The sequence below is a fragment of the Chaetodon auriga genome, chromosome 21, assembly GCF_051107435.1.
Source record: "Chaetodon auriga isolate fChaAug3 chromosome 21, fChaAug3.hap1, whole genome shotgun sequence".
Lineage (NCBI taxonomy): Eukaryota > Metazoa > Chordata > Actinopteri > Chaetodontiformes > Chaetodontidae > Chaetodon > Chaetodon auriga.
This window is the reverse complement of record NC_135094.1, coordinates 4,473,006-4,494,332: the sequence shown is the minus strand read 5'-3', so window position 1 is coordinate 4,494,332 and position 21,327 is coordinate 4,473,006. Positions and strand designations below refer to the sequence as shown.

The 21,327-nt window shown below is 43.5% G+C and overlaps 1 protein-coding gene across 5 annotated transcripts; it reads right to left on the bottom strand.

Moving 5' to 3' along the window:
• Positions 1-570: 570 nt before the first annotated feature.
• tnk2a (tyrosine kinase, non-receptor, 2a) lies at positions 571-20,901 on the bottom strand. Of its 5 annotated transcripts, XR_013079380.1 has the most exons (22): positions 20,636-20,901; positions 18,953-19,057; positions 13,706-13,868; positions 13,334-13,404; positions 12,837-13,043; positions 12,128-12,277; positions 11,940-12,035; positions 11,538-11,719; positions 11,272-11,398; positions 11,001-11,147; positions 10,042-10,136; positions 9,377-9,571; positions 7,973-8,064; positions 7,802-7,846; positions 7,477-7,712; positions 7,193-7,396; positions 6,446-7,098; positions 5,376-5,511; positions 4,475-4,570; positions 3,369-3,496; positions 1,617-2,443; positions 571-1,579 (listed from the first exon to the last, which is right to left on the bottom strand). XR_013079380.1 is itself a non-coding variant. In XM_076761365.1 (21 exons), exons 3-21 carry the CDS (start codon positions 13,866-13,868, stop codon positions 2,437-2,439), a joined length of 3,030 nt encoding a protein of 1,009 aa, XP_076617480.1. In that variant the 5' UTR covers positions 18,953-19,057; positions 20,636-20,901; the 3' UTR covers positions 571-2,436. The 5 variants fall into 5 exon arrangements, 4 of the variants coding, with proteins under 4 accessions (XP_076617480.1, XP_076617479.1, XP_076617481.1 ...); XM_076761365.1 differs by having other exon boundaries at positions 571-2,443; XM_076761364.1 differs by lacking the exons at positions 18,953-19,057; positions 20,636-20,901 and adding an exon at positions 15,807-15,978 and having other exon boundaries at positions 571-2,443.
• Between the last annotated feature and the right edge of the window lie 426 nt (positions 20,902-21,327).

The window sequence follows — 21,327 nt, the reverse complement described above, 5'->3', positions numbered from 1 at the left end:
AACACGGACTTTAGAATTAATGACTGCAGTAAATGGAATGAGTAAAAAAGTTGAATAAAATACATTAAAACATATATGAATACAATAATTATTAATTAGAAATTACAAATAAATATATACATGTATAAAAAAAAATAAAGTCCACATTCTATTAACTTTTTATGTCATTTACATTTTTCTTTAGTTGGGTTTATTTTCCCTCAGTTTTTCGTGACCTGTCCAACTGTATTAAAACTTTAATAGTGTATCTAAATAAAAGCATGGCCCAAATTTATTTTCACTCTAAAAATCAAAACATGGATTATCAAGCAAAACCTTGTTTCATCTGTTTATTTTCAATTTATTATTATTTGCCCATAGAAATCATTCATTAATTTATCAATTTATTTCCTCTATTATAAGTCAGCTTTGGTCTTCCATACACCAATGATTGAAGCATGTCAAATCCAGATTTCTCCATCAAAATGCCAAAATGTTCTATTCTACCAGAACTGATGGACAGGGCACGAGAGGAGACTTAAAAGTTTGTTCAAGACGTTTATGAAATAAAGACATAACACCAAAGTTTTTGAAAAGAGAACGACTCAAGTTTCACTTTATTCTATAAAAAGTGGAGGCCATTTTTGCATTTTGCATTAATAAGCTGCTCTAATGTTACAGTATAATGCAGTCAGCGTCACGTACAGCAGTGTGACCACAGGAGCTTACAGCTGAGCATCAGAGACGAGGACGTCTCTCTCACACACACACACACACACACACACACACACACACACACAGAAACATGAGTGTTTTAACCATTTTTCCCACTTGTTGAGACATTCACTGACTAACGAGCAGGCTGTGACTGATGGCCTCTTACAATGAACAGTAGCTGCAAGAATAAACATCTTCTCATCCATTTCTAGCTCTGCTTATAATTACCCATTCGGTCATTCATGATCAGTATCTGTGCAGACACACACACTGCGAAGGTCTGGGGGACCACCAGCATTAAGCACACACTCCCACACAGCAGTTGCCTACTGATTCAGATGATATTTAAGCACTTCAGCATGTCTTTATGATTATCATGCAGCAGAAATGTTCATAGGAAGAAATACTACACATCCATTTTAGGTTATTTAAATATCTAATTCATGGAGGTACAAGTCAGTGCCTAATACCCTGTATTCATGAGGAGATGCTTAATATCTTCACATTTCTGTTTTGGCATCTTATTGCCTACAATAAGACAAAACTAAAACTCTCAATCCATCAATCCTTCCATGATTCACGCTGTTATCAAGCCTAAAAAGCTTTGTTCCAGACGCAAGTGATACATTAATAACACATGACGTGCTTTCAGCCCATATGAGTATCTCACTTCGCTTACAACGTTAAATCATCTTCTGACCAGCAGTTAATGTGTCAACACAGCCATTAAAGTGCTATATACAATACAGCATCTTATTTTCATAAAAACATACAACTAGAACGTCAGCTGACATTTCCCTGATTTATATATCACTTCACTGACAGCAAAAAGGCATCGGCATTTACAGCGTTCGCGCAGCCTGATTCCAGAAAAGTTGGGACGCTGCTGTTTAAAACATAAATGAAAACAGAATGGAAACATTTGCAAATGAACTGTGTTTTCCTGAGCCCATGTACTAACATCCTTTATCCAATCATGTGTTCACAAAGTGGTGAACCTCGCTCCGTCCTCACTTGTGAACGACTGAGCCTTTCCAGGATGCCCCTTTCATACCCAATCATGATGCTATCACCTGTTACCAATCAACCTGTTTACCTGTGAATTGTTCCAAACAGGTGTTTTGGAGCATTCCACATCTTTCCCAGTCTTTAGTTGCTCCTGTCACAACTTGTTTGAAACTGAAATTGGTGCATCAGATTCAGAATAAGCAGATATTTACAAAAATCAATGAAGCTGATGAGGTCAAACATTAAATATACAGTCTTTCCAAATGATCACAGTCTCTTTAACTAACGTTTTTGCACAGCCTGCCAGCTTTTTTGGAATCGGGGCTGCACATTAATGTAAGCTTATGCGTGCACACACCTGAATGTGCACGCATCCACAGCTAAATTCACACCCAGTAAAAGTTTGCAGTAGCTACCAGCAGGAACACAAATTCTCATTATTCATGTCATAATAAAAAACATAAATAGCAACTGTTTAAGTAAACAGTGTGACTCATTCAATGAGATGCTCTGTTAGCTAATCATGAACATGCATGTGTATGACACATGTAGTAGCGTGTATCCACAGTACGTAAGTGAGGCACATATGCTGCTTTATGCTCCTCCATTCATCAAAAAGCATCACTGTGTCTCGAGTCCTCCGAGCGATGAGTCATCCAGCCAGCAGGTCAGTGTGGGGGCGTTGATCCAAATGACATCAGGAGCTCATCAGTCGTTCAAGACCTCCTGCTGTCACTTCCTGAGAGACAGACAGAGAGAGATGGCATTAGAGGTGTGTTATAAAAGCAAATGCTCGGCAGATTTTTAGAGGTTGCATTATTTATACCAACACTGGAACAAATTGGTGTATTTAATGTGAAATGAGTCACACACCATGATGTACCCACAGAAGATTATCACCCTGCTCTGCAGCGCCCCTTAGCTGTCCGAGTGTGCATGCAGACTTGTTTCCAGTTAACTGACTGTACGCTACCTGCCCAGCACAAAACAGCAGAGGCAGAGACTGGCCAGTGAACACAGTGGAGCATCTCGCAGCTAAGGAGGCAGAGTGCTGGTGCTGGTGGAGACCAAAACAGAGCTAACAGGAGAGTCACATGAGTGATACTGATCTTCTCATGTACATTACTCAGAATACTGAATGATTTCCTTAAAGTAGACCAGAAGTAAATCAATTAAGGTAAAACAAAGCCCAATAAGCTAAAGGAAATTCAAGGAAAAATAAGAACTTTGAGCAATGGGGAGGTAACATTGACATAACAGTGACGAGGTGCCAGTTTTACAGATAAAAGAGTGTGTAAAGAGAAGAACAGTGGCCCCAACACTGACCCCTGAGGCACACCGCACTTATTTTGACTCAAAGAAAACAGGCAAATGATTTGAGAAATGACTTTAGCTAAGGTTCACCTTGTTCTAGTCAATGGATGAAAGAAAACTGAGTTTACTTTGAGTGAAAACTAACAGCATGTGAGCACTGAAACTGGGTGACAACAGTGAGAAGAGCTCCAGACCGACAGGCAGACGAGGGAAGAACAGCAGATGGAGTGACATCCTCATCCCATATGTGGTCATGTTGGATCTTTTTTCTTCCCCAAAATTCAGCCGCACATTCCAACAAATGCCTGGTCCGATGCAATGAGGAAGGCATGGACGTATACGGAGCTTACATGTTTCGATGTGGTCCGTATGTGTCCAGCATGAGCGTGCTGGACTCTTCCAGGTTCCACTGGCAGCGCTGCAGAAGCTCCTCACACTCGGCTCTCGACCGCAGGCCCAGACGGAACAACTGCTCCACCTACAACACAGGCGGAGATCAGAGGCATTTTAGGCAGGAAGGAGCGAATTTTAACATCTGGGTAATGACAGCATCCTCCAATCACGTATGTTCACAACCTCTCCCTCGTAACAGGAGGTCCAGAAACATTTGGTGCTCATTCGGTCTGCAAACAACGCTGAGCGCTGCATCCTCTCTGCTACGCTGCTGCAGGCTTTCAGGAATTTCACTCCCCCCCCATCTCTGCTGGGATTTGTCCACAACACTTGCCTCTGAGGTGCGGCGGAATAGAAATATAAACATGCATAAAATACTCAAGTAAACTACAAGTGCCTTGAATTTTGAGTAAATATACTCAAACATAGTTAATTTCCACCGCTGCTCCCCAGCTTCCATGCGTATTAGCATTTAGTTTATCTTTTTAACATGTGTTCATGTTTATTAAATGCTGTGCACCTCTTCCAGAGGGGTTTGTGAACTCAGTCTGTGTAAAATGCATTTTGCTGGTTAAAATCTCTGTCTGAGTTGCATGCTTGTTTTGTTTCTATTGTTGGACAACAGTAGATTTTTTTTGGCCTGTGCTCTGCCACTGAGATGCTGGAACTTCCTGGGAGTCTTGCCACAATATACTCCTTTTTCTTGGGAATAAATTTGCCGCAAGAACCCAGAATTTTAAACATTTGTGTGCTTGTGTGTCTGAGTGCATCTCTGTGTTTGTGTAAAACAAAAAGTGATAAAGAACACCATTTCACCCAGGTGTCAAACCTGATTTATGTACGCCGATAACAGTGTTCCTGGTAAGAATGTACTCTACTTCAGGAAAACAGTCATGTTGAGAAGAAGCCAGGAGAAGCCTCTGCTGTATTTTATTTTACTTTGGGTTTTTTTAGGATACCTGGTGACAACAACTTGTCAAGTGCAGAGCAGAAGGGTTAATAGCTTTCAAGGCTAACAGAGTAAGATAAAAAACGAGTGTGTAGACACACTGTATAAGTGTACCTTCAAATGATTTATGGCCTGAGGGATGCTCCAGTTGTGACTCTGCAGAGCTGCCTGACACTCCTCCAGCGTGACACCGTGGACCGCTCCTTGGACCTGTCGATCATACCATGAACTAATAATGAATGGAGGATGAAAGTTCAAAGAAACCTGACCTGACGTATTGATTGGATTTAGAAAAATAAGTTCCTGGGTGCTGATGAGAGCAGGCATGACTGACTGTATGAATGTAAAATAGTTTCTAAATATGGACTGTTTAAGAGACCAACACACGCCTCCTGGTGTGTTGCAATTTGCTTTGGATTTTTTAGCACATCAGTATTCTGCACAGACAAATATCATCCGGCTAACCCGCTAAAGTACAGCCATAATTTATTCAAATCCCAATAAATGTCAGCCTACTCTAAACAGTCTTCTTGTTCACAGAAAGAAATTCTCCTTAAAACATTTAATGGAAAAACAAGCAGATTTACAGTTTTCATTTAACACTTGCTTGGTAACTTTTACAAAGGATCAAATTTGCTGCAACACATTTTCAAATTGCCCGAAAGCACCTCGAGGTTCACACCTTGCAAAGTAAACTGTGCTCGACCGAGTAATAAAGTTAATCATTTTCTTTACGTTAATCCTAAATTAACTCTAATAAAACAATCAGCATCCAGACAGCGGAGGAACAAGAGATAAAGTTTGAACATGATTACTCGCAAATTCAGCCAATTAAAAGCTTTTTTTGATACAGGGATGTGGGTTTAATTGCAGAGGCCAATCAGGGACTTGTTATCAAACAGAGCTGTGCGTGACTCTCAGTCTGCTGGAGCATTTAAGGGCACTGGGTGTTTGCATACTTATTATTTGTATTTGCATGAGCAAAAAGAAACAATTTTCTTTTTCTCTCCCTTACCTGTGTGACGCTCTGCTCCCGTTGCATGCTGGGAGCTGCAGTCCGCCCATTGTTGTTGTTGTAGGAGGAGTTAGGTTTGGCTCCACCGGGCTGCTGCATGATGGGTTTGACTGCTGCCATGTTGGCTGCTCCGTATCTGATCAGAAAAGCACAGATACAAAATATGAGAGTTTTCATAATTAAGTGTGAATGAATGTTTTTAATAGATAACAATGTTTATCTTTGAATGACAACTGCAGCTTGTAGGACATGATAATGACGTGTCTGACAAATACTTAAAAATGTATAAAGACATTTATTCTGTATGTATTTATTAAGTAGCTAAATCCATCTGCCGATGAAGAAACTTTGACACACAATTTAAAAGTTTTTTTTATCTTTAAATGGTTTCAAGAACAGCTGTTGATGCCAATAAGTGGAAAATAATATTAAGTTTAATTTTCTCATTTGACTCAATTTCACACCAAGACTGCAAAACTTTTTTATATTGTGAGATTTGGGAAATGTGACACCATCTTCAAGATTTCCAAATAAACTTACATTTTACATAGAGAGACAAATATTTGTCTCTTTAAATCCGAATGAAAGTGACCAAAGACAGTAGCCCCCAGGATTCACTACTGTTGCTAACAGGGAGCAAGTTCCAGGACAGTCTGCAGGCTAACCAAGCTAGCTGTCCGATTAGCAAGATAGCAAACTAGCGCTACCTACTCATAGTCCAAATGAAAATCAACACAGTAAATAGCCCGAGGATTAGCTATTGTAGCTAAAAGGGAGCTAGTTCCAGCACAGGATGCTGGTTAACCAAGCTAGCTGTTCGGTTAGCTAACTAGCAAATTAACACAGTGTGTTAATCTGTAGTAACAACACATGTTTATTTCCTATTGTTTCACATACTGTATAGGGCAAATGTACCTCAATAGAGGCAAACACGTATTTCAAACATTTAAGATCTTCCCAAATCTCTGTGATGGAGTCGGCAAGTGCAACGTGGAATACAAAGTTAGCATGATAGACATCACATCGGATGAAAAATACTGCACGACATATATCTGATGCCAGCAGCACACCTTTCCAGAAAAGCAGGTCGATCGGGCAGCGGGGCGGGGGCAGAGCTCTGGGAGCTGTCAATCAGTGAGGAAAGGCCACGCCCCTCACGGAAGGCGAAAGGATCCAGTAAGGAGCTGGATGAGTAGGAGGAGGCGCGAGCCGTGAGCCGTGAGGAATGTGATGTGACTTGAGGCAGGGAGGAGGTGGATGTGTTGGAGGACAGAAGCGGACCCAGGAGTCCGGACGCCCGCCGCGGGGAGACGGAGAGGGGAGGAGGAGGCAGGGCCATGGGGGAGGAGGATAGCGGTGGTACCAGTGGGAGGGGAGAGGAGGAGCGGGAGCCCGGCTGAGAGAAGGCATGGTCTCTGGGTGGGATCTGAGGAGGTGTGTCTTCCTGCTCGCCCAGGGAGATGGAGCTGGAGCGCGCCTGCGGGTGGGTGGTGCAGGTGGAGAGGTTGTGTTTGGAGGGACGCAGCGGGGGGACGGGGCTGCGAGGAGGCAGCACTGGCCGGTCCTCAAAACAGGAGGTGAAGGAGGCAGAGGAGGTGGAGGAGGGTGAGGGAGGAGGCAGGCAGATCTGTCGATGAGGGCCCAAAGGAGCCAGGGGCATGGGGAGAGGGGAGGATGGGAGGGAGCGACCTGTTGCGATGGGAACCTGCAGCTTCACCATCACCTACATCCACAAAGACAGAAAGATTAGCACAGACGTGTGATGTGTGTTAAACGTGTTCTCTTAAAACTGAAGCTGGATGGGAAACTTCCTCTACCTCTCGCTGTAGTTCTTGGAAGAGGTCAGCTGACTGTGACTCACTCCTGCCCGCCATAGCGGCGCTCGGCGGGGCCGCGGTCTCTTCAGTCAACCCCTTGTTGATAGACCGCACCTCCTGGTCCTCTGATTGGTCGTCGAGCTCCGTGGCAACCTCGTCGTACGCTGGCTGAGGGAGAGGCCAGTCCAGGATGGAGGGAGTGTCCTGAGGATGAGAGTGATGGACTCTGGATCAACATGTGTTTTTATTATCATTTTCAGACCACCTTCCCTCTCAGGCTGTACCTTCAGTGTGTCCTCGTCTGGCTGCCGGGTCTCAGTGAGCGGCGAGGGCGTGGTCGAGCTGAAGCTGTCGTCAGTGAAGTCAATGAGCGACACCTCGCTTTTGGCCGAGCGCATGCCGGACCCCTCCCACGGCCGGAACTTCAGACCCAGGGACACTCCCCTCCTCTTCAGCCCCGACGAAGCGCTGGTGTCGTCATCGTCGTCGTAATCATCCATCACGGAGTCATAGAACGGCTCTGGACACACGAGGAAACACAGGAAGTGACAGCAGCAGCTACGTGTTTAAGGTGGGACCGTAGACTAGAGAAGAAGAAGAAGAACTTACTCTTCAGCAAGACGGCAGGTTGAGGTGGACGAGGAGGAGGTTGTTCTGATAAAGAGAGTTTCAGACTTCAAATGACTTTTGTACAGATCATTATTGTGAGCTAATAAAAGAGAAGCACATGTAAAAAAAAAAAAAAATGGCTTATGTGTTTCAGTGTTTGGATAAATTTACTCTTGGCACGGTTGGGGAGTTTGGTCGGCCTCGCGGTGCCCGAGTCCATTCCAAGAACATCAGGGGGGTCCATGGGGTTCCCCAAATACAGACTGAGGAGGAGCAGACGAGAGGAAGTTTTCACATCACTTACTTAAGGAAAAGTACTAATACCACACTGTAAAAATACTCAAGTAGAAGTACTGCATTGAAAAAGTGGAGAAATTGTATTTTAAATATTAAAAGTAAAATTGCTCTGGAACTACAATTACCGTGTCAAGCTGCAATTTACATCCATCCAGCCACTTTATTATTAAGTACGCCTCCCTAGTTTGGGGTGAGATTCCCTCTTTTCCTTTTAGTTCTTCTTGGCATCGATTCAACAATCTGCTACAAACACTCCTCAGAGATTCTGGTCCACACTGACATGAAAGCATCACGCAGCTGAAGCAGCTTCGTATGGAAATCGGCCGCTCCACCGCATCCCAAAGGGGATCTACTGAGATCTGTGACTGCGGAGGCCGTTCGAGTACAGTGAATTCATCGTCATGTTAAAGAAACTGATCTGAGCTTCGTGGCGTGGCGCTGCTCTGCTTTTACAAACCAAACAATCAATCAATCGATTGACCGCTTGTAAAAAAAAAAATACTGAGAAATGTTACCACAATTAAAAATAATGTAAAATTATTAACTGTTTTTGCATGACTTTAACGATTATCAAACAGTTGCCAATGAATTAATAATGTTTCAGCTGTGTGTACTGCTGGGTAGTTAGTAGTATAAGAAAACATCTTATTCCATGAGCTCTTCATGCTTTGTATCAGAAATCTTCGATCTGAAGCTGTCAGATAAATATAGCAGAGTAAAAAGTACAGTATTTCCCTCTGAAATGCAGTTGAGTGAAAGTAGAAAGTGGCGTTTTATATTCTTGCAGCAGCTGTGAGGTTTCTGTCCTGAATAAATACAAACATCTGCTGCTGAATACAGGTGATGCACTGCTGCACTCCAGTGGACAGCAGTGGAAGAAGTACCCAGATCTTTTACTCAAGGAAAAGAAGTAATCCCACAGTACAAAAATACTCTTACAAGAAGTCAAAATCCTACTATCTTAATAGTAAAAGTACATAAGTATTAGCATCAAAATATACTCAAAGTACTCATTTTGCAGGGCGGTCATTATCAGAATCATATCTTTTATATCCCTTGATTATAATTAGTGATGTTTATGTTGCAGCTGCTCCTGCATTTAAAGTGTTTATCATTATATATCATTATTATATCTTATCTTATTTTATCTTATCTTGTTAAGGACTGTTAAAAAAGTGTGATAAGCTCCTTAATGTATGTAATATTTAATATATATATGAATATATATACTTATCATGTAGTATACTACTATAGTCATATGTTATGAGTATTATTGACCTGTCTATGCGATCTGCATGTCCCCAGCTCCTGTGAGGGTCCGTGTCCCCGTGTCCAGTGTGGATGAAGGAGTGTTTGAGCGGTCGGCTGATGTCTTGGGCGGACAGACCGGCGACCGACGTCACCACGTGACGAGGGAACTGACCGACACGCAGCGTTTTCCTGTTCTGACCTCGCCACCAGTAGTGCTCTGCCCTGAAAGCACACACGAACACATGAGGTATGACTTTAATTTTAGATGAAATTAAACAGTAACGACACTTTCATGAGCACAACAAACTGCCTCTGTCACATGGAAACACTTATTTAAAAGTTTAAATGACAGCGGAAATCAAGCAGTAGCTTGTTAGCTTGTCGGTTTTCATTAGGGTTCACGCACACACACAGAGAAGACGAACAAATGTGTGTCTGTCCACTCACCAGAAGCCACTATATCACTGTAATGAGCCAGTAACAGGATAGTAATTACAGTGATTTTCTACAATGCAAGGAATCCAAAGTCAACAAAAGAAGCATTTGTTGTCCTGCAGTAATGACCTTGATTCTGCCCTGACACACACAAGCCTGACTTCCAAAACCAGTAATTCTGTTAAAGAACTGCTCTGCGTGCAAGAAGGGTTGCGACACTCTTCTGTGTGTTGTACAACAAGCAGTCACACACTGACCTTCCCTCTATGATGGTGATGACGTCATTCATCTTAATCTGGAGCTTGTCTTCCTCCTCAAAGTCCTGCAGCGCTCTCATATCTGTAGGCATAGTCTGCAGAACACACACACACACACACACACACACACACACACTGACAGTGTGAGCAAGAAGCCGCACAAGTCCAATGAATTATTACTGTCATCAGCAGGATCATCGAGACAAACAGAGGAAAAACACTGCGTGTCATTCTGAATGATTGTGATTTATTGGTTTCCACTTGCCCTCGTCCTTTACTTGCTCGGTGCACCTGGTGACAAACTGCTCCTGGAGCTACTAGAGTACATTTAAACTGAGTGATAAATATGATTTTATCCTTTCTTGTTCATAAATTTGGCCCAAATCCGACCACAGAGATGTACAACCTTCAGATCTGCGGAGAGTTGATGAAGCGACTGAAATCAAGTGAATCGACTCAATCAAACCGAATAAAACACCAAAACACCTTTTATTTGCTTTATGCATTTTGTTGGTATTGATCCTTGCCACGACCGTGCAGCCAATACCTGATTTGGAGCTGTGCTTCTTAAGCTATAATCAAAAATGTAATAATCTGGTGTACCACCTTTTTCAATGGGACTAGCTTCCTGTTAGCTACAACAGCTAATGCAGCAGGCTACTTTTCTGTGTTCATTGCCATTTGGACTTTGAATAGTGTTATTTTGCTAGTTGGCTAACAAACAGCTAGCTTGGTTAGCCGACAAGTGGTCCCTTAAATGTCATGCTAACTTTTCTCTATGCAACTCTGCAACTCTTGAGATTCAGGAAACATGAGGTTTCCCCCCAAAAAAATCAGACAGTAATGTGACCCTCCGCTGAGCTTGCAAATGTAACCACATTGCTGAATGATGACATTAACATTGTGACGCAGCTACAAGCCTTCATTTGGTTTGGGTTTGACTGATACTGCTGTGCTACCTCCAGCAGGAAGTCTCTGAGGGCGATGAAGGTCGGTCTGTCCTCAGGTTTGGGGCTCCAGCACTGCAGCATGACGTTGTAGATATCCTGAGGACAGTCTTCTGGTTTACACAGCCTCTCGGCCTCCACGTCCACCTTGTGGAGGATCTGCAGGCAGAACATAAATTACAGAATGATGCAGTTGTTTTGTGTGTGTTTTTTAGGAAAAATTCTAACTTTTATCGCAACCTAGAAAATGCCATAGGTGAGATGTGTGTGCACATGCATGCACCTGGCTCCCATTAAGGCCCAGCCACGGCTCCTGCCCGTGGGTGAACATCTCCCACAGAGTGACCCCAAACATCCAGGTATCAGAGGCATGAGAGAAAGTACGAGACTTCAGGGACTCCGGAGCACACCTGGAGAGACACGAGGACGAAGACGGACGTACGGAGAAGACGACAGAATAGAATAACTGTTGAGAGCAACTCCAGAACAGTGTGAATCATTCAAAATTTGAGGTCTGGAGCTACTGAGCGACCAGGATGCTCTTCTCACCACGGGAAAGGGATTTTGTGGCCTTCCTCCATGATGTATTGGTCGGTGTGCGTTGGCAGCGCCCTCATCAGGCCAAAGTCTCCGATCTTCACTGTGTCGTTGGTGGACAGCAGCACGTTGCGAGCGGCCAGGTCCCTGTGAAGGAAACGCTTCTGCTCCAGGTAGGCCATGCCGCACGCCACCTACACACCAACAAACATCAAACATCCACAGGAGGAAGAACTCATTGTGTGAGCAGTGCTAGTGCTTTTTTTTTTGTAAATGTCAAACTTCATCAGCAGAAAAATTAGGGAAGAAAAACAGTCATCATATTTCTGGGCACTGCACCAAATATCTGATGAAACTGAGGGCACAGGAGGGTTAACGGTTCCACTTCCTCTTGTGTGTTGGGTGTTAACGGACCTGCACAGCGTAGTTACACAGAGAGGAGATGAGGATGTGACCCTGACGCTTTCTGAGACGATCCAGCAGGGACCCCAGAGGGGCCAGCTCAGCCACCTGCATACAAACACACACAACACAGAAATAAAACTAATTCCCTGAGTGTATTTGTCCCTGAGGATATTTGAGAGTGATTGTGCGTGTCTTACCATCTTCATGGGCTGTGTGAGGACGATGCCATACAGGCGGATGAGGTTCTGGTGGCTCAGCGAATGCATGGCGTTAACCTCTCGGATGAAATCGTCCAGACCGTCCGAGTCCAACACGCTTGCCTTCAGACACTTCACCGCTACTGACAACTAGAAAAACAGAGAAGGAGAGACAACAAAACAGAAAAAACTGCTGTAATCCAAACTGACTCAGACAAGAGATGAACCAATCCAACCAGAACCACATCAGTGATGCCAACATGGCTTTTCAAACAGCTGCTTCTCTGTTATGCCTGGAGATGCCTCCTCCTATCGTGTTCCTCTCTTTTGTGGGGTCCCTCAGGGCTCTATTCTGGGTCCCGTCTTATTAACTATGTATATACATACTAGCTCATCAAAGCCTCGTAGCACGGAGGAATCCTTTATTATGTCTTGCCTCATTGATATGAATGAGATGTTCTGCAGTCAGATGGCTCCACATCAGACATGCTTATAATTATCCCTTTTTGTCCAAGCAGCATTAACAATCTCTCCTCTGGTCTGGGTGCCTTGTCTAATAATGTTAAAACAGAGGCGTTAAACCAGGTGTACGCCTTCACTCAGTTCTCTTTTGTTTTAGAGATTTTGTCATCCAATTTCAATCTTCAATCATTCCTGGTTAGTGCAGGAACAGTTTATTTCCACATTGTCTCTGTACTGTACTACTCACCACTATGCCATTGGGTCCGGTCCACTCGCCTCTCCGCACCACCCCGAACGTGCCGTCTCCGAGCCGCTCAAACAGCTGCAGCTCCGATTCTCTGATCAGGCACGTGAGCGAGGCTCCCGACTCGCTATTGGCCGGTGTCGCGCTGGACGACGCCCCCTGAGGCAGGGGCTGCTGAGACTCCGCGTCGGGTCGTTTCACTGGAAACACCTACGGACCCAGAAGCAGAAACCAGTGACTGTGGTGCATTTAGACTGGAGGAAGGATAGTTCACTGTCTGAGACTGTGGTTAGGGAAGCAGGTTATTGTTTATTGTTTACTCTTAGGATATTAAAACTCCGACAGAGATCTACTTGTACTCTTACTAAAAAAAATATGATCCATTTTACTGAGGTCATGAAGTGATTTAACTTTCTTTTAAAGGATAGAGCGTGTGTGTGTGTGTGTGTGTGTGTGTGTGTGTGTGTGTGTGTGTGTGTGTGTACAGAGTGGTAGTGCACCTTGCTCATCCAGGACTTGCGTTTGTAAAGGGCTCTTCTCCTCTTGACGGCCTCCCAAAGCCTCCTCTGACCTGAACCGACACAATCACAACAAACACTGAAAACAGCTCAGACTTAAGTGTCACCGCAACAATGTAAAAATACTGCGACTGACATATCATTATCACATTTAACGAATGTTAATGATGCATTAGGTCAAAACTCAAACCCAGTGCTGCGTAAAAAAAACAGATATAACAAATATTCTCAGTGACACTAAATAAATATGAAATGTAAAGCTTGATTTTTAAGATTTATTAAGGAAATATGCATTAAATATTCTTCCAAAGCAGCGTCTGGAGTGACAGGGAAACAGGAAGCGACAGAGCGTACCCGGGCGTCCCATGCCGATCTTCTCCAGGTCTTCATTCTTGACGTAGTCGAAGTGGGAGAGCCGTGTGACGTTGAGCTCGTCGCGGATCCGCACGAAGTACTGCTGCAGCTGCACATCTGTGAGCAACTCCAGCAGCCACTCTGTGCCCTCCTCACACTGCATCTGCACACACACATTCACCTTCTGTTACCACACATGCGAGAACACGCTCACTGACAAAACATGGTGCCCTCGGTAGACACAAGAATCTGATTCTTAGTGTGGTCTCGGCTGAAACTGTTCCGAGCTAGTCTTTATGCTAAGCTACGATAATCGGCTGCAGGAAAGCAAATAAGCAGATGTTCCTTTATATTGATTTGGATCTCAACATGATGTCACCTCATCTATAATGTACCAGTTTTAAGTGGGAGTGATTCAGACATTCACATTATTTAAAGCTGTCGAAAGTGTTTGCGTGGGATATGATTTGTTCCCAACAGAGACTGTAAACAAAGATGGACGATGGGTCTCCACTTCCTCCCACTGCACAAGAAATGAGGCCAAAATATCCTGGATACAGGCGCTGCCATCTTGTGCTGGCGATTGGAAGACGGAGCTGCAGCACTGACATCCCGCCCAGACACCCGCCGACTCAGCCGTAAGCAGGGTTCAGCTGTCAATCATGATGTCACGGCCCCTTCTACAGCATCAAATTACTAATTAAATTATCAGACGTGCGCTTTGATTTTTTAGTTTGGCCCATCTGCTAACATGGAGCGGTTTATGACCTATACTGCAGCCAGCCACCAGGGGGCGATGGAGATGTTTTGGCTTCGCTCTTAAGGAGCCGTCCTGGCGTCCATCTTTAACACAGTCAATGGTCCCCAATGAGAGAAATGTTATCCTCACTTTTGAACATTTTGTTTGTTTTGCTATTTCTGCAAAGAGACGTAATTATATTATGCTTTTTGAAGCAAATACTGAGTTTCTCTTTTTTCCATAAACACGTAACAAGTCTTGAGTTTTTCTTTAACAATACGTACTGTTTCTACAATCATTAGACATGTTTTATCGATTTAGCTCCACAGGCGATCCTCATTGATGAAAGAACAAAAAAAAACAAAAGTGATGAAACAATTAATTAATCTGCAAAAAAAAAAAAAAAAAACAAGAATTCATGCGCTAACCCTACCAACCGCCATTTTGTTTTTGAAAGAATGCATCTGAACCACGCCCGTAGCTGCCAGCACTTCCTCACAGGACGCTGATTTGTCCGAGCGACTGTGGTTCGGCCACAAGCGCGAAACTTGAAACCAGGTAAAATGGATTATCGCGATTATCACGAATCCAGCAGCCTGACGAAGTACGGACAATTAAGATATTCAAAAATCATTCAAATCAGTCTTTGGCTGAACTCTAAACCAGCAGACGTACACGCAGTCCACGAGAAGACAGCGGTTTGGTTTGTTCGGAGGATCAAACTGGTTGGGTACGACCGGACGACACGATTAACTGAAATTAAAGTCAGATCAAACAGGAGTCTGTCACTGCGGCCTTACGATACACACATGATCACAAACACATTCATCCTGCACACACACACACATACAAACACACACACACACACACACACACACACACACACACACACACTGTGACTGCAGAGAGAGAGGAAGAATCACTGCATGTCCAACCACAACTTCAGACTTTACCATTTGTCCCCTGACACTTTCTCTGATCCTCCCGTCTCTCTCCTCTTCGTCCTCCTCCTCCCCCTCCTCCTCTCCTCTGCTGTAGGGGAGTCGCTGGTACATATAGCTCTCCCCCATACTGTAGCAGCTCCTCTCGTCCGTCGCCCTGTCTCTCGGTCTCTCTCCCTCTCTCTTTTTTGTCTAGATGCTATTCAGAGGAGGCGTTAGCTCTGCCTCTCCGAGTCTAGTTTGCTAATCTCCTCTCGGCTCGGTGACCTTCTCTGCTCAATCGATAGGCGCATGCACACACACGAACACAAACGCACCGGGAGGCATTTGACGCCACTCTCTCCAGCCGTATCACCTAAAGCTATCTATAAACTCTCTCCGTCTTCCCTCCCACGGGTTCTTTCTCTCCCTGCTGACTCACGGCTTCCTGCAGCGTCGGACACCTCCATGCTTCCCTTTCTCTGTCCATCTTTTCCTCTCTCTAGCTCTCCATCTTCTGGCTCGGCAGCCGAGCCCACCGTCTGATGTTAAATAATTCAGCAGCGCTAACATGAGGGAGGGAGAGGCAGATCGTGGAGGAACGAGGGGAGAAAATGGAGATACAAATAGGTGGACAGATGGATGGGTAATTGGATGAATGGTCAGGCCAAAGAGAAATAATTGGGAGACAGTTCCCAGCATGCATTTGATAGATGCTGACATGCAGATGGTGCAGCAGTAAGCTTGACTTCAACCCTAACGAGCATAACATTTTCTTAAGGGTGAAAATTTGATGTGGTGAATCTGCTCTGAGCTGATTTCGCTGGTTCCAGTGTGGTTTTACATCACTGTAGCTGTTTGGATGCTGCTGGTTGGACAAAAGAAGCAAAAAACACAACAGTGGGCGCTGGAAAATCAGGATTTTCAGGCCTTTTTTTAAAATAACAGCTTCTGAAATATGAGGATTGTTTTTCTCTGTGTGTTATTCATCACTGCACATTCATCACACCCTGAACACGATCTGTTCCAGCCTCAGGTGGGCGCTACGGAGCACTGCACGCAAAACAACCAAAGTTAGTCACATGGTGTCGATAAACCTGCAACACTAAAACATCCACAAATTATCAATGACATATTTACATCTTAAAATACACTGATCAGTATTATCCCTCTATAAATCCTGCACACTGTACATATTGTCTCTAAACATTTGTGTCAAGTATTAATTAGCACATTAGCATGCTAATATGCGGAGCTAGCAGCGTGGATTTTCACATCCAACTCGGTGAATTACTTAAAAAAGTTGGCGATTCAGGTCGTCTTGGTTCAAAAAGAGAAACCTGAATCCAGAAGGTGTACAGATGTGGTTTTCTGTTTTAGGTCAATGGGCGTCAGAATATTTAGTTTATTGATATTTTGAGAGTTTTTTTGTTTATGTATTCGACTAAAAAAGCTCAGAGAGCCTGTGAAACTTGTATATATCTCTCAGCTGAAACTACACTGAGTTATACTAACAAACTATCACCTCCGCATGTACAAAGTGGTATAAGACAGGACGGGTCGGGGCTAGCTGGTTAGCATGCTAACTTCAGTGGATATCTCTACAACACATAAATGTCTTCTTCACCTCTTCACATTCTGTTGATAATGTTTATTTTTGAGTGTTTAGAACTAAAATTTTGGCCATATTGTACAAATTGCACCTTTAAACAACTCTTTCGTTGACGTCTCTATTTTAAAAATCCAGGCTACGCCCTGGACATCAAGACATGTCTGAGTACTGACTGCAACATCTGCAGCCGTCCACCCAATCAGTCTGCAGGCTCTTTCCCACATGCCACATCAAAACTGTCTAAATATATCAAAATTTCTTCGTACTTTCTGTATCAACATCTTCTACACCTCAGCAGTGCACAGGAAGTTTTTCATCCCACAGGTTCTGGCAGGCTACAAAATCTCATATTTAACACCAGGGTGCCCTTTCACAGACAGCATGAGGAATATGTGAGTGACATCACAGCATTCATTTAGTCAGTACGTTCAGTCAAAGCTTATCCATGCTTGCATTGAGCTTTGGACGAAGATACAGTGCACACATGAATCCAATCTGTCTGATCCTGTGAGCTTCATGTGAAATATAATTAGCTCAACTGTCTTTCAGTAAGAACGAATATGAATGTGACTCTGGTGCTTATTTGAAAAGCGTGAGACGTTCATTTTCAGCTTCTACCGAGAATTTAGGGACAAGAGCGAAAGGATTAAAGATAATCAAAGACGCATGAGTTGCTAGTGCAAACTGAGATGCTGAGCTTTGACCGTGAGCTGCATTCGATGGCTCACTGGTGCATGAGCTGCAGCGGCGAGGGCAGAGTGTGTACAACAAATGCCAGTGCATTTCACATGTGTGTTTATGTGCGTGCATCTGTGGCCCAAATGAGCACAAAACCAGAGCTTTCTTCTCGCTGCGAGCACGAGTTTTATCGAGGGCGATGCTCTAAAAATAGGAAAGCTAAATTTAGCTTACGCTTGCTGGCGTGAACAGAGCAGCTTTTATTTGCTCTCATCTCAGCATCAAATACCTGAGATTCAGTGAGGACTGCTAGCAGACAGGCCTGACGACGAGGATTTCATGTGAATTCTTGGTTTCACAGTCCACCGGCTCTGACCACTGACTAATTACAGACACCAGGAGACGGCAGTTTTTGGAGCAGCATTCCTGTAATTTGGTACATTTAAAGTTGAATACCGGAGTCATAGAAGTTGAGACACTGTCGTGTAAAACACAACTAAACACAGAATTCAGTCATTTGGAAACACACTGTGTTCACTGACAGCAGTTTTCTGAAGTGTTCCTGAGCCCGTGTGTTAGTATCCTTCGTCCAATGATGTGTTCACAAAGTGGTGAGCCTCGCTCCATCCTCGCTCATGAACGTCTGAGCCCCAGTCATGATACTCTCATCTGTTACCACTGAGCCTGTTTACCTGTGGAATGATCCAAACTGTGGAGCGTTCCACATCTTTCCCAGTCTTAAGCTGCTCCTGTCCCAACTAGTTTGAAACGTGTTGCCGCATCAGATTCAGAATAAGCAGATAGTTACAAAAATCAATGAAGCTGATGAGCTCAAACATTAAATATATTGTCTTTGTGCTGTTTTCAATTGAGTAGATGTCAGAATGGATTAGCAAATTATCACATTCTGTTTAATTCGTGTTTTACACAGAGTCCCGCTTTTCTGTAAACTGTATTACTGTGACCTCTGGTGAAAAAAAGCCCAATAATTCTAATTTAATCACATAATGTACATTATTCTCAAACTGACCATTCAACGTAATGAATACACACAGTATGTGCTTTCTGCCACTCGGGGTCCCTAAATCCAACAATGAAAGCAAAAGCCGTATTTTGGTGAGGTCGTGAAGGTGTTGTCCTTATTATTAAACCAGCGCCATCCTGGTCGAGGGAACGTATGGACGCTTTATTCACGTTACGTTTGTACTTTTACTTCAGTAAAATTGTTCTTTTCTTTGTACTGTATTTCCACGCTGTCATATTACTACTCGTGTTGGCGTGTGTTGACCTGGTCTCACCCTGCAGACGTCTTCTGGTGGATCAGGAGTTTAAAGCTGCAGTCAGGAGTGACTGAGGTCCCTGGAGGTCACCTGGAGGGGGCCATGGGTGGAGAGACCCCACATCTACACACACACACACACACACAGAAAGAAAGATTCACCCCCAGAAACACACAAAGGAAATCTGGAGTCTGAACGAGTTGAACTGACAGACGGAGATAAGCAAACGTCATTGTTTCAACACAAATTATTAACAAACGCCAAAATACTCCAAGCAAACTCGAGCTCCATCTGTCTCCACACAGAGGACAGCAGAGTCTTTCACAGGCACGACAGACTGAAACAAACTGAGGAAGACTGTGAACACAGACGAAGAAGCAGCCAGACCTCACAGCCAATAGCAGCGCAGGACGGGGGCGCAGACCAGGACCCACATCCTGTCCTTCCTTTATCAAATATAAATTTAATTTTACTGCTTTTCACTGATTTAAAACACTCACTACTGTAATCTGAACGCTTTCTTTAATACCATGCAGCGAGCTGTGCAGCCACTGCTTTCCAGTCCTCTTCACAGCTGTGATGCCTGCCTGCCTGGTGCCCCCGGTCGGACCCCCCGACCTTCAATTTGCCGTTTTTAATGTTAGAAAATTTGAGATTTGAATGTTTCTGCTTCAATATCTGAAGTCAAATCAAGTCTTGAGCAAACAAAGTCTGAATTTGAAGAAGAAGAACAATCTGAGCTCCTCTGTATTTCTTCTCATTCAGTTTGGATTTTAAACAACGTTAGGTGTTATTTGTGTGGATATTATTGGATTTCATGAGAGAAAAAAAGAGCTGGAGCACACAGACTCATCTGCAGTGTGTTGAATCATCACATTCAGCTTTACTGGAAGATTTCCCTTTTTTTTTTTTACTTGTTTCTATTTGTGATTCTTGACTTTTGCAGCTGTTTTTCTCTTTTGTCCTCTTACTATCTTTATTGTGATGCACTAAAACCAAATGCAAATTCCTGTACGTGAAAATAAACCTGATTCTGATTATAACGACAGTTTTATGGTTATCTTAATCCTCTCTCCACATTCACACAAGGATGTCACTTTATACGACTGCCATACTTTACCGTACTAACTAATACTGTAAATAAATATTGTACTGCACTGGCTATACTACGGCACATCTGCAGTACATACATGTTATATACGTACACATATTGTTGTTTAGAGCCTGGAAACTAAGCATTTGATTGCTTGCTTGAAGAGTAGAATTAATAAAATAATGAAAATATTTTACAGATTTTAATTTTGTGTCTGGTTAAAAAGGCATCTGTAAAATTCTGACTGTGGCCTCAAGTCATAATTTATCATTTTTACGACTAAGTTCAACAGAATTCAACCTGAAATAAGGACAGATAAATGCAGAAACGGGCGGACAGACTGATAAATCTCTATTCATCTCTAATAAAGCGACTGGAATCGATTTTAATTGATCAAGCTGCTTCTTCACAGTCAAAGCTGATTAGCCTGCTGCCTCGCTCACGTTGGATTCCCACCTGCTCTGTGTCAGTGAACATCTCACCGTTATAGCTTCCCCCTGAACGCAACATCTGAATCTTTATTTATTCTTTCATTTAGTGTGTTTTGTTTTGGTGCAACACGTCCTGACAGAGAGCCGCCAGAAGAAAAACACCCCCGGCACACTGACCTGTGAAGACGGGCGCTTTGCGGGAGACCAGTCCCCTTCCTGCGGTCTGTCCGAGCTCCGTCCGCCGCTCTCAGCTGGCGCAGCTCGGCGGGAAGCCGAAGCCGTTTATCGGGAATCGTTTAAATTCAGCGGATCCGTTATCTCGCTCCTTTTCCTCCGTTAATTCCGGGACTCTGCCCAGTGCGCCTTCAGGGATTTCCGAGCGTCACTGTGCGTAACCTCACGCGCAAATATAGCACTCGGTTAACGCTGCCGCTGCTGCTTCTGCTGCTGCCCACTTCCTGTTTGGAGGCTCGGCCTTCAGAATAAAAGCGCAGGGTTCAAGCGATAATGAGAGGCCTTATTTTAAAACCAAGATTCAAACATTCTACGTTTGATGTAATTTTCAATATTTTGCCATTTGAAATCACATGTTATATGTATTAACTAAACAAAATGTAACTTAAATCAATTAAATTCGTAACTAGCTGCAAATTTTAACACATTTAAACTGCTGAGAGGTAACAGGGAACATAAGGGAAATTAAATCGAGCATTTAATTTATTTCGCCCCCCAAAATGTACATTAACTCAGTAATGGCAGTAGAATATAAATCAACACCCTCAATAGTGGCGTATTCATTTTTACTAAAATGAAAGGAAACAAAAAAAATTCTAATGTGTGCATTATTTTGTCGTGCTGTTGGCGTCAAA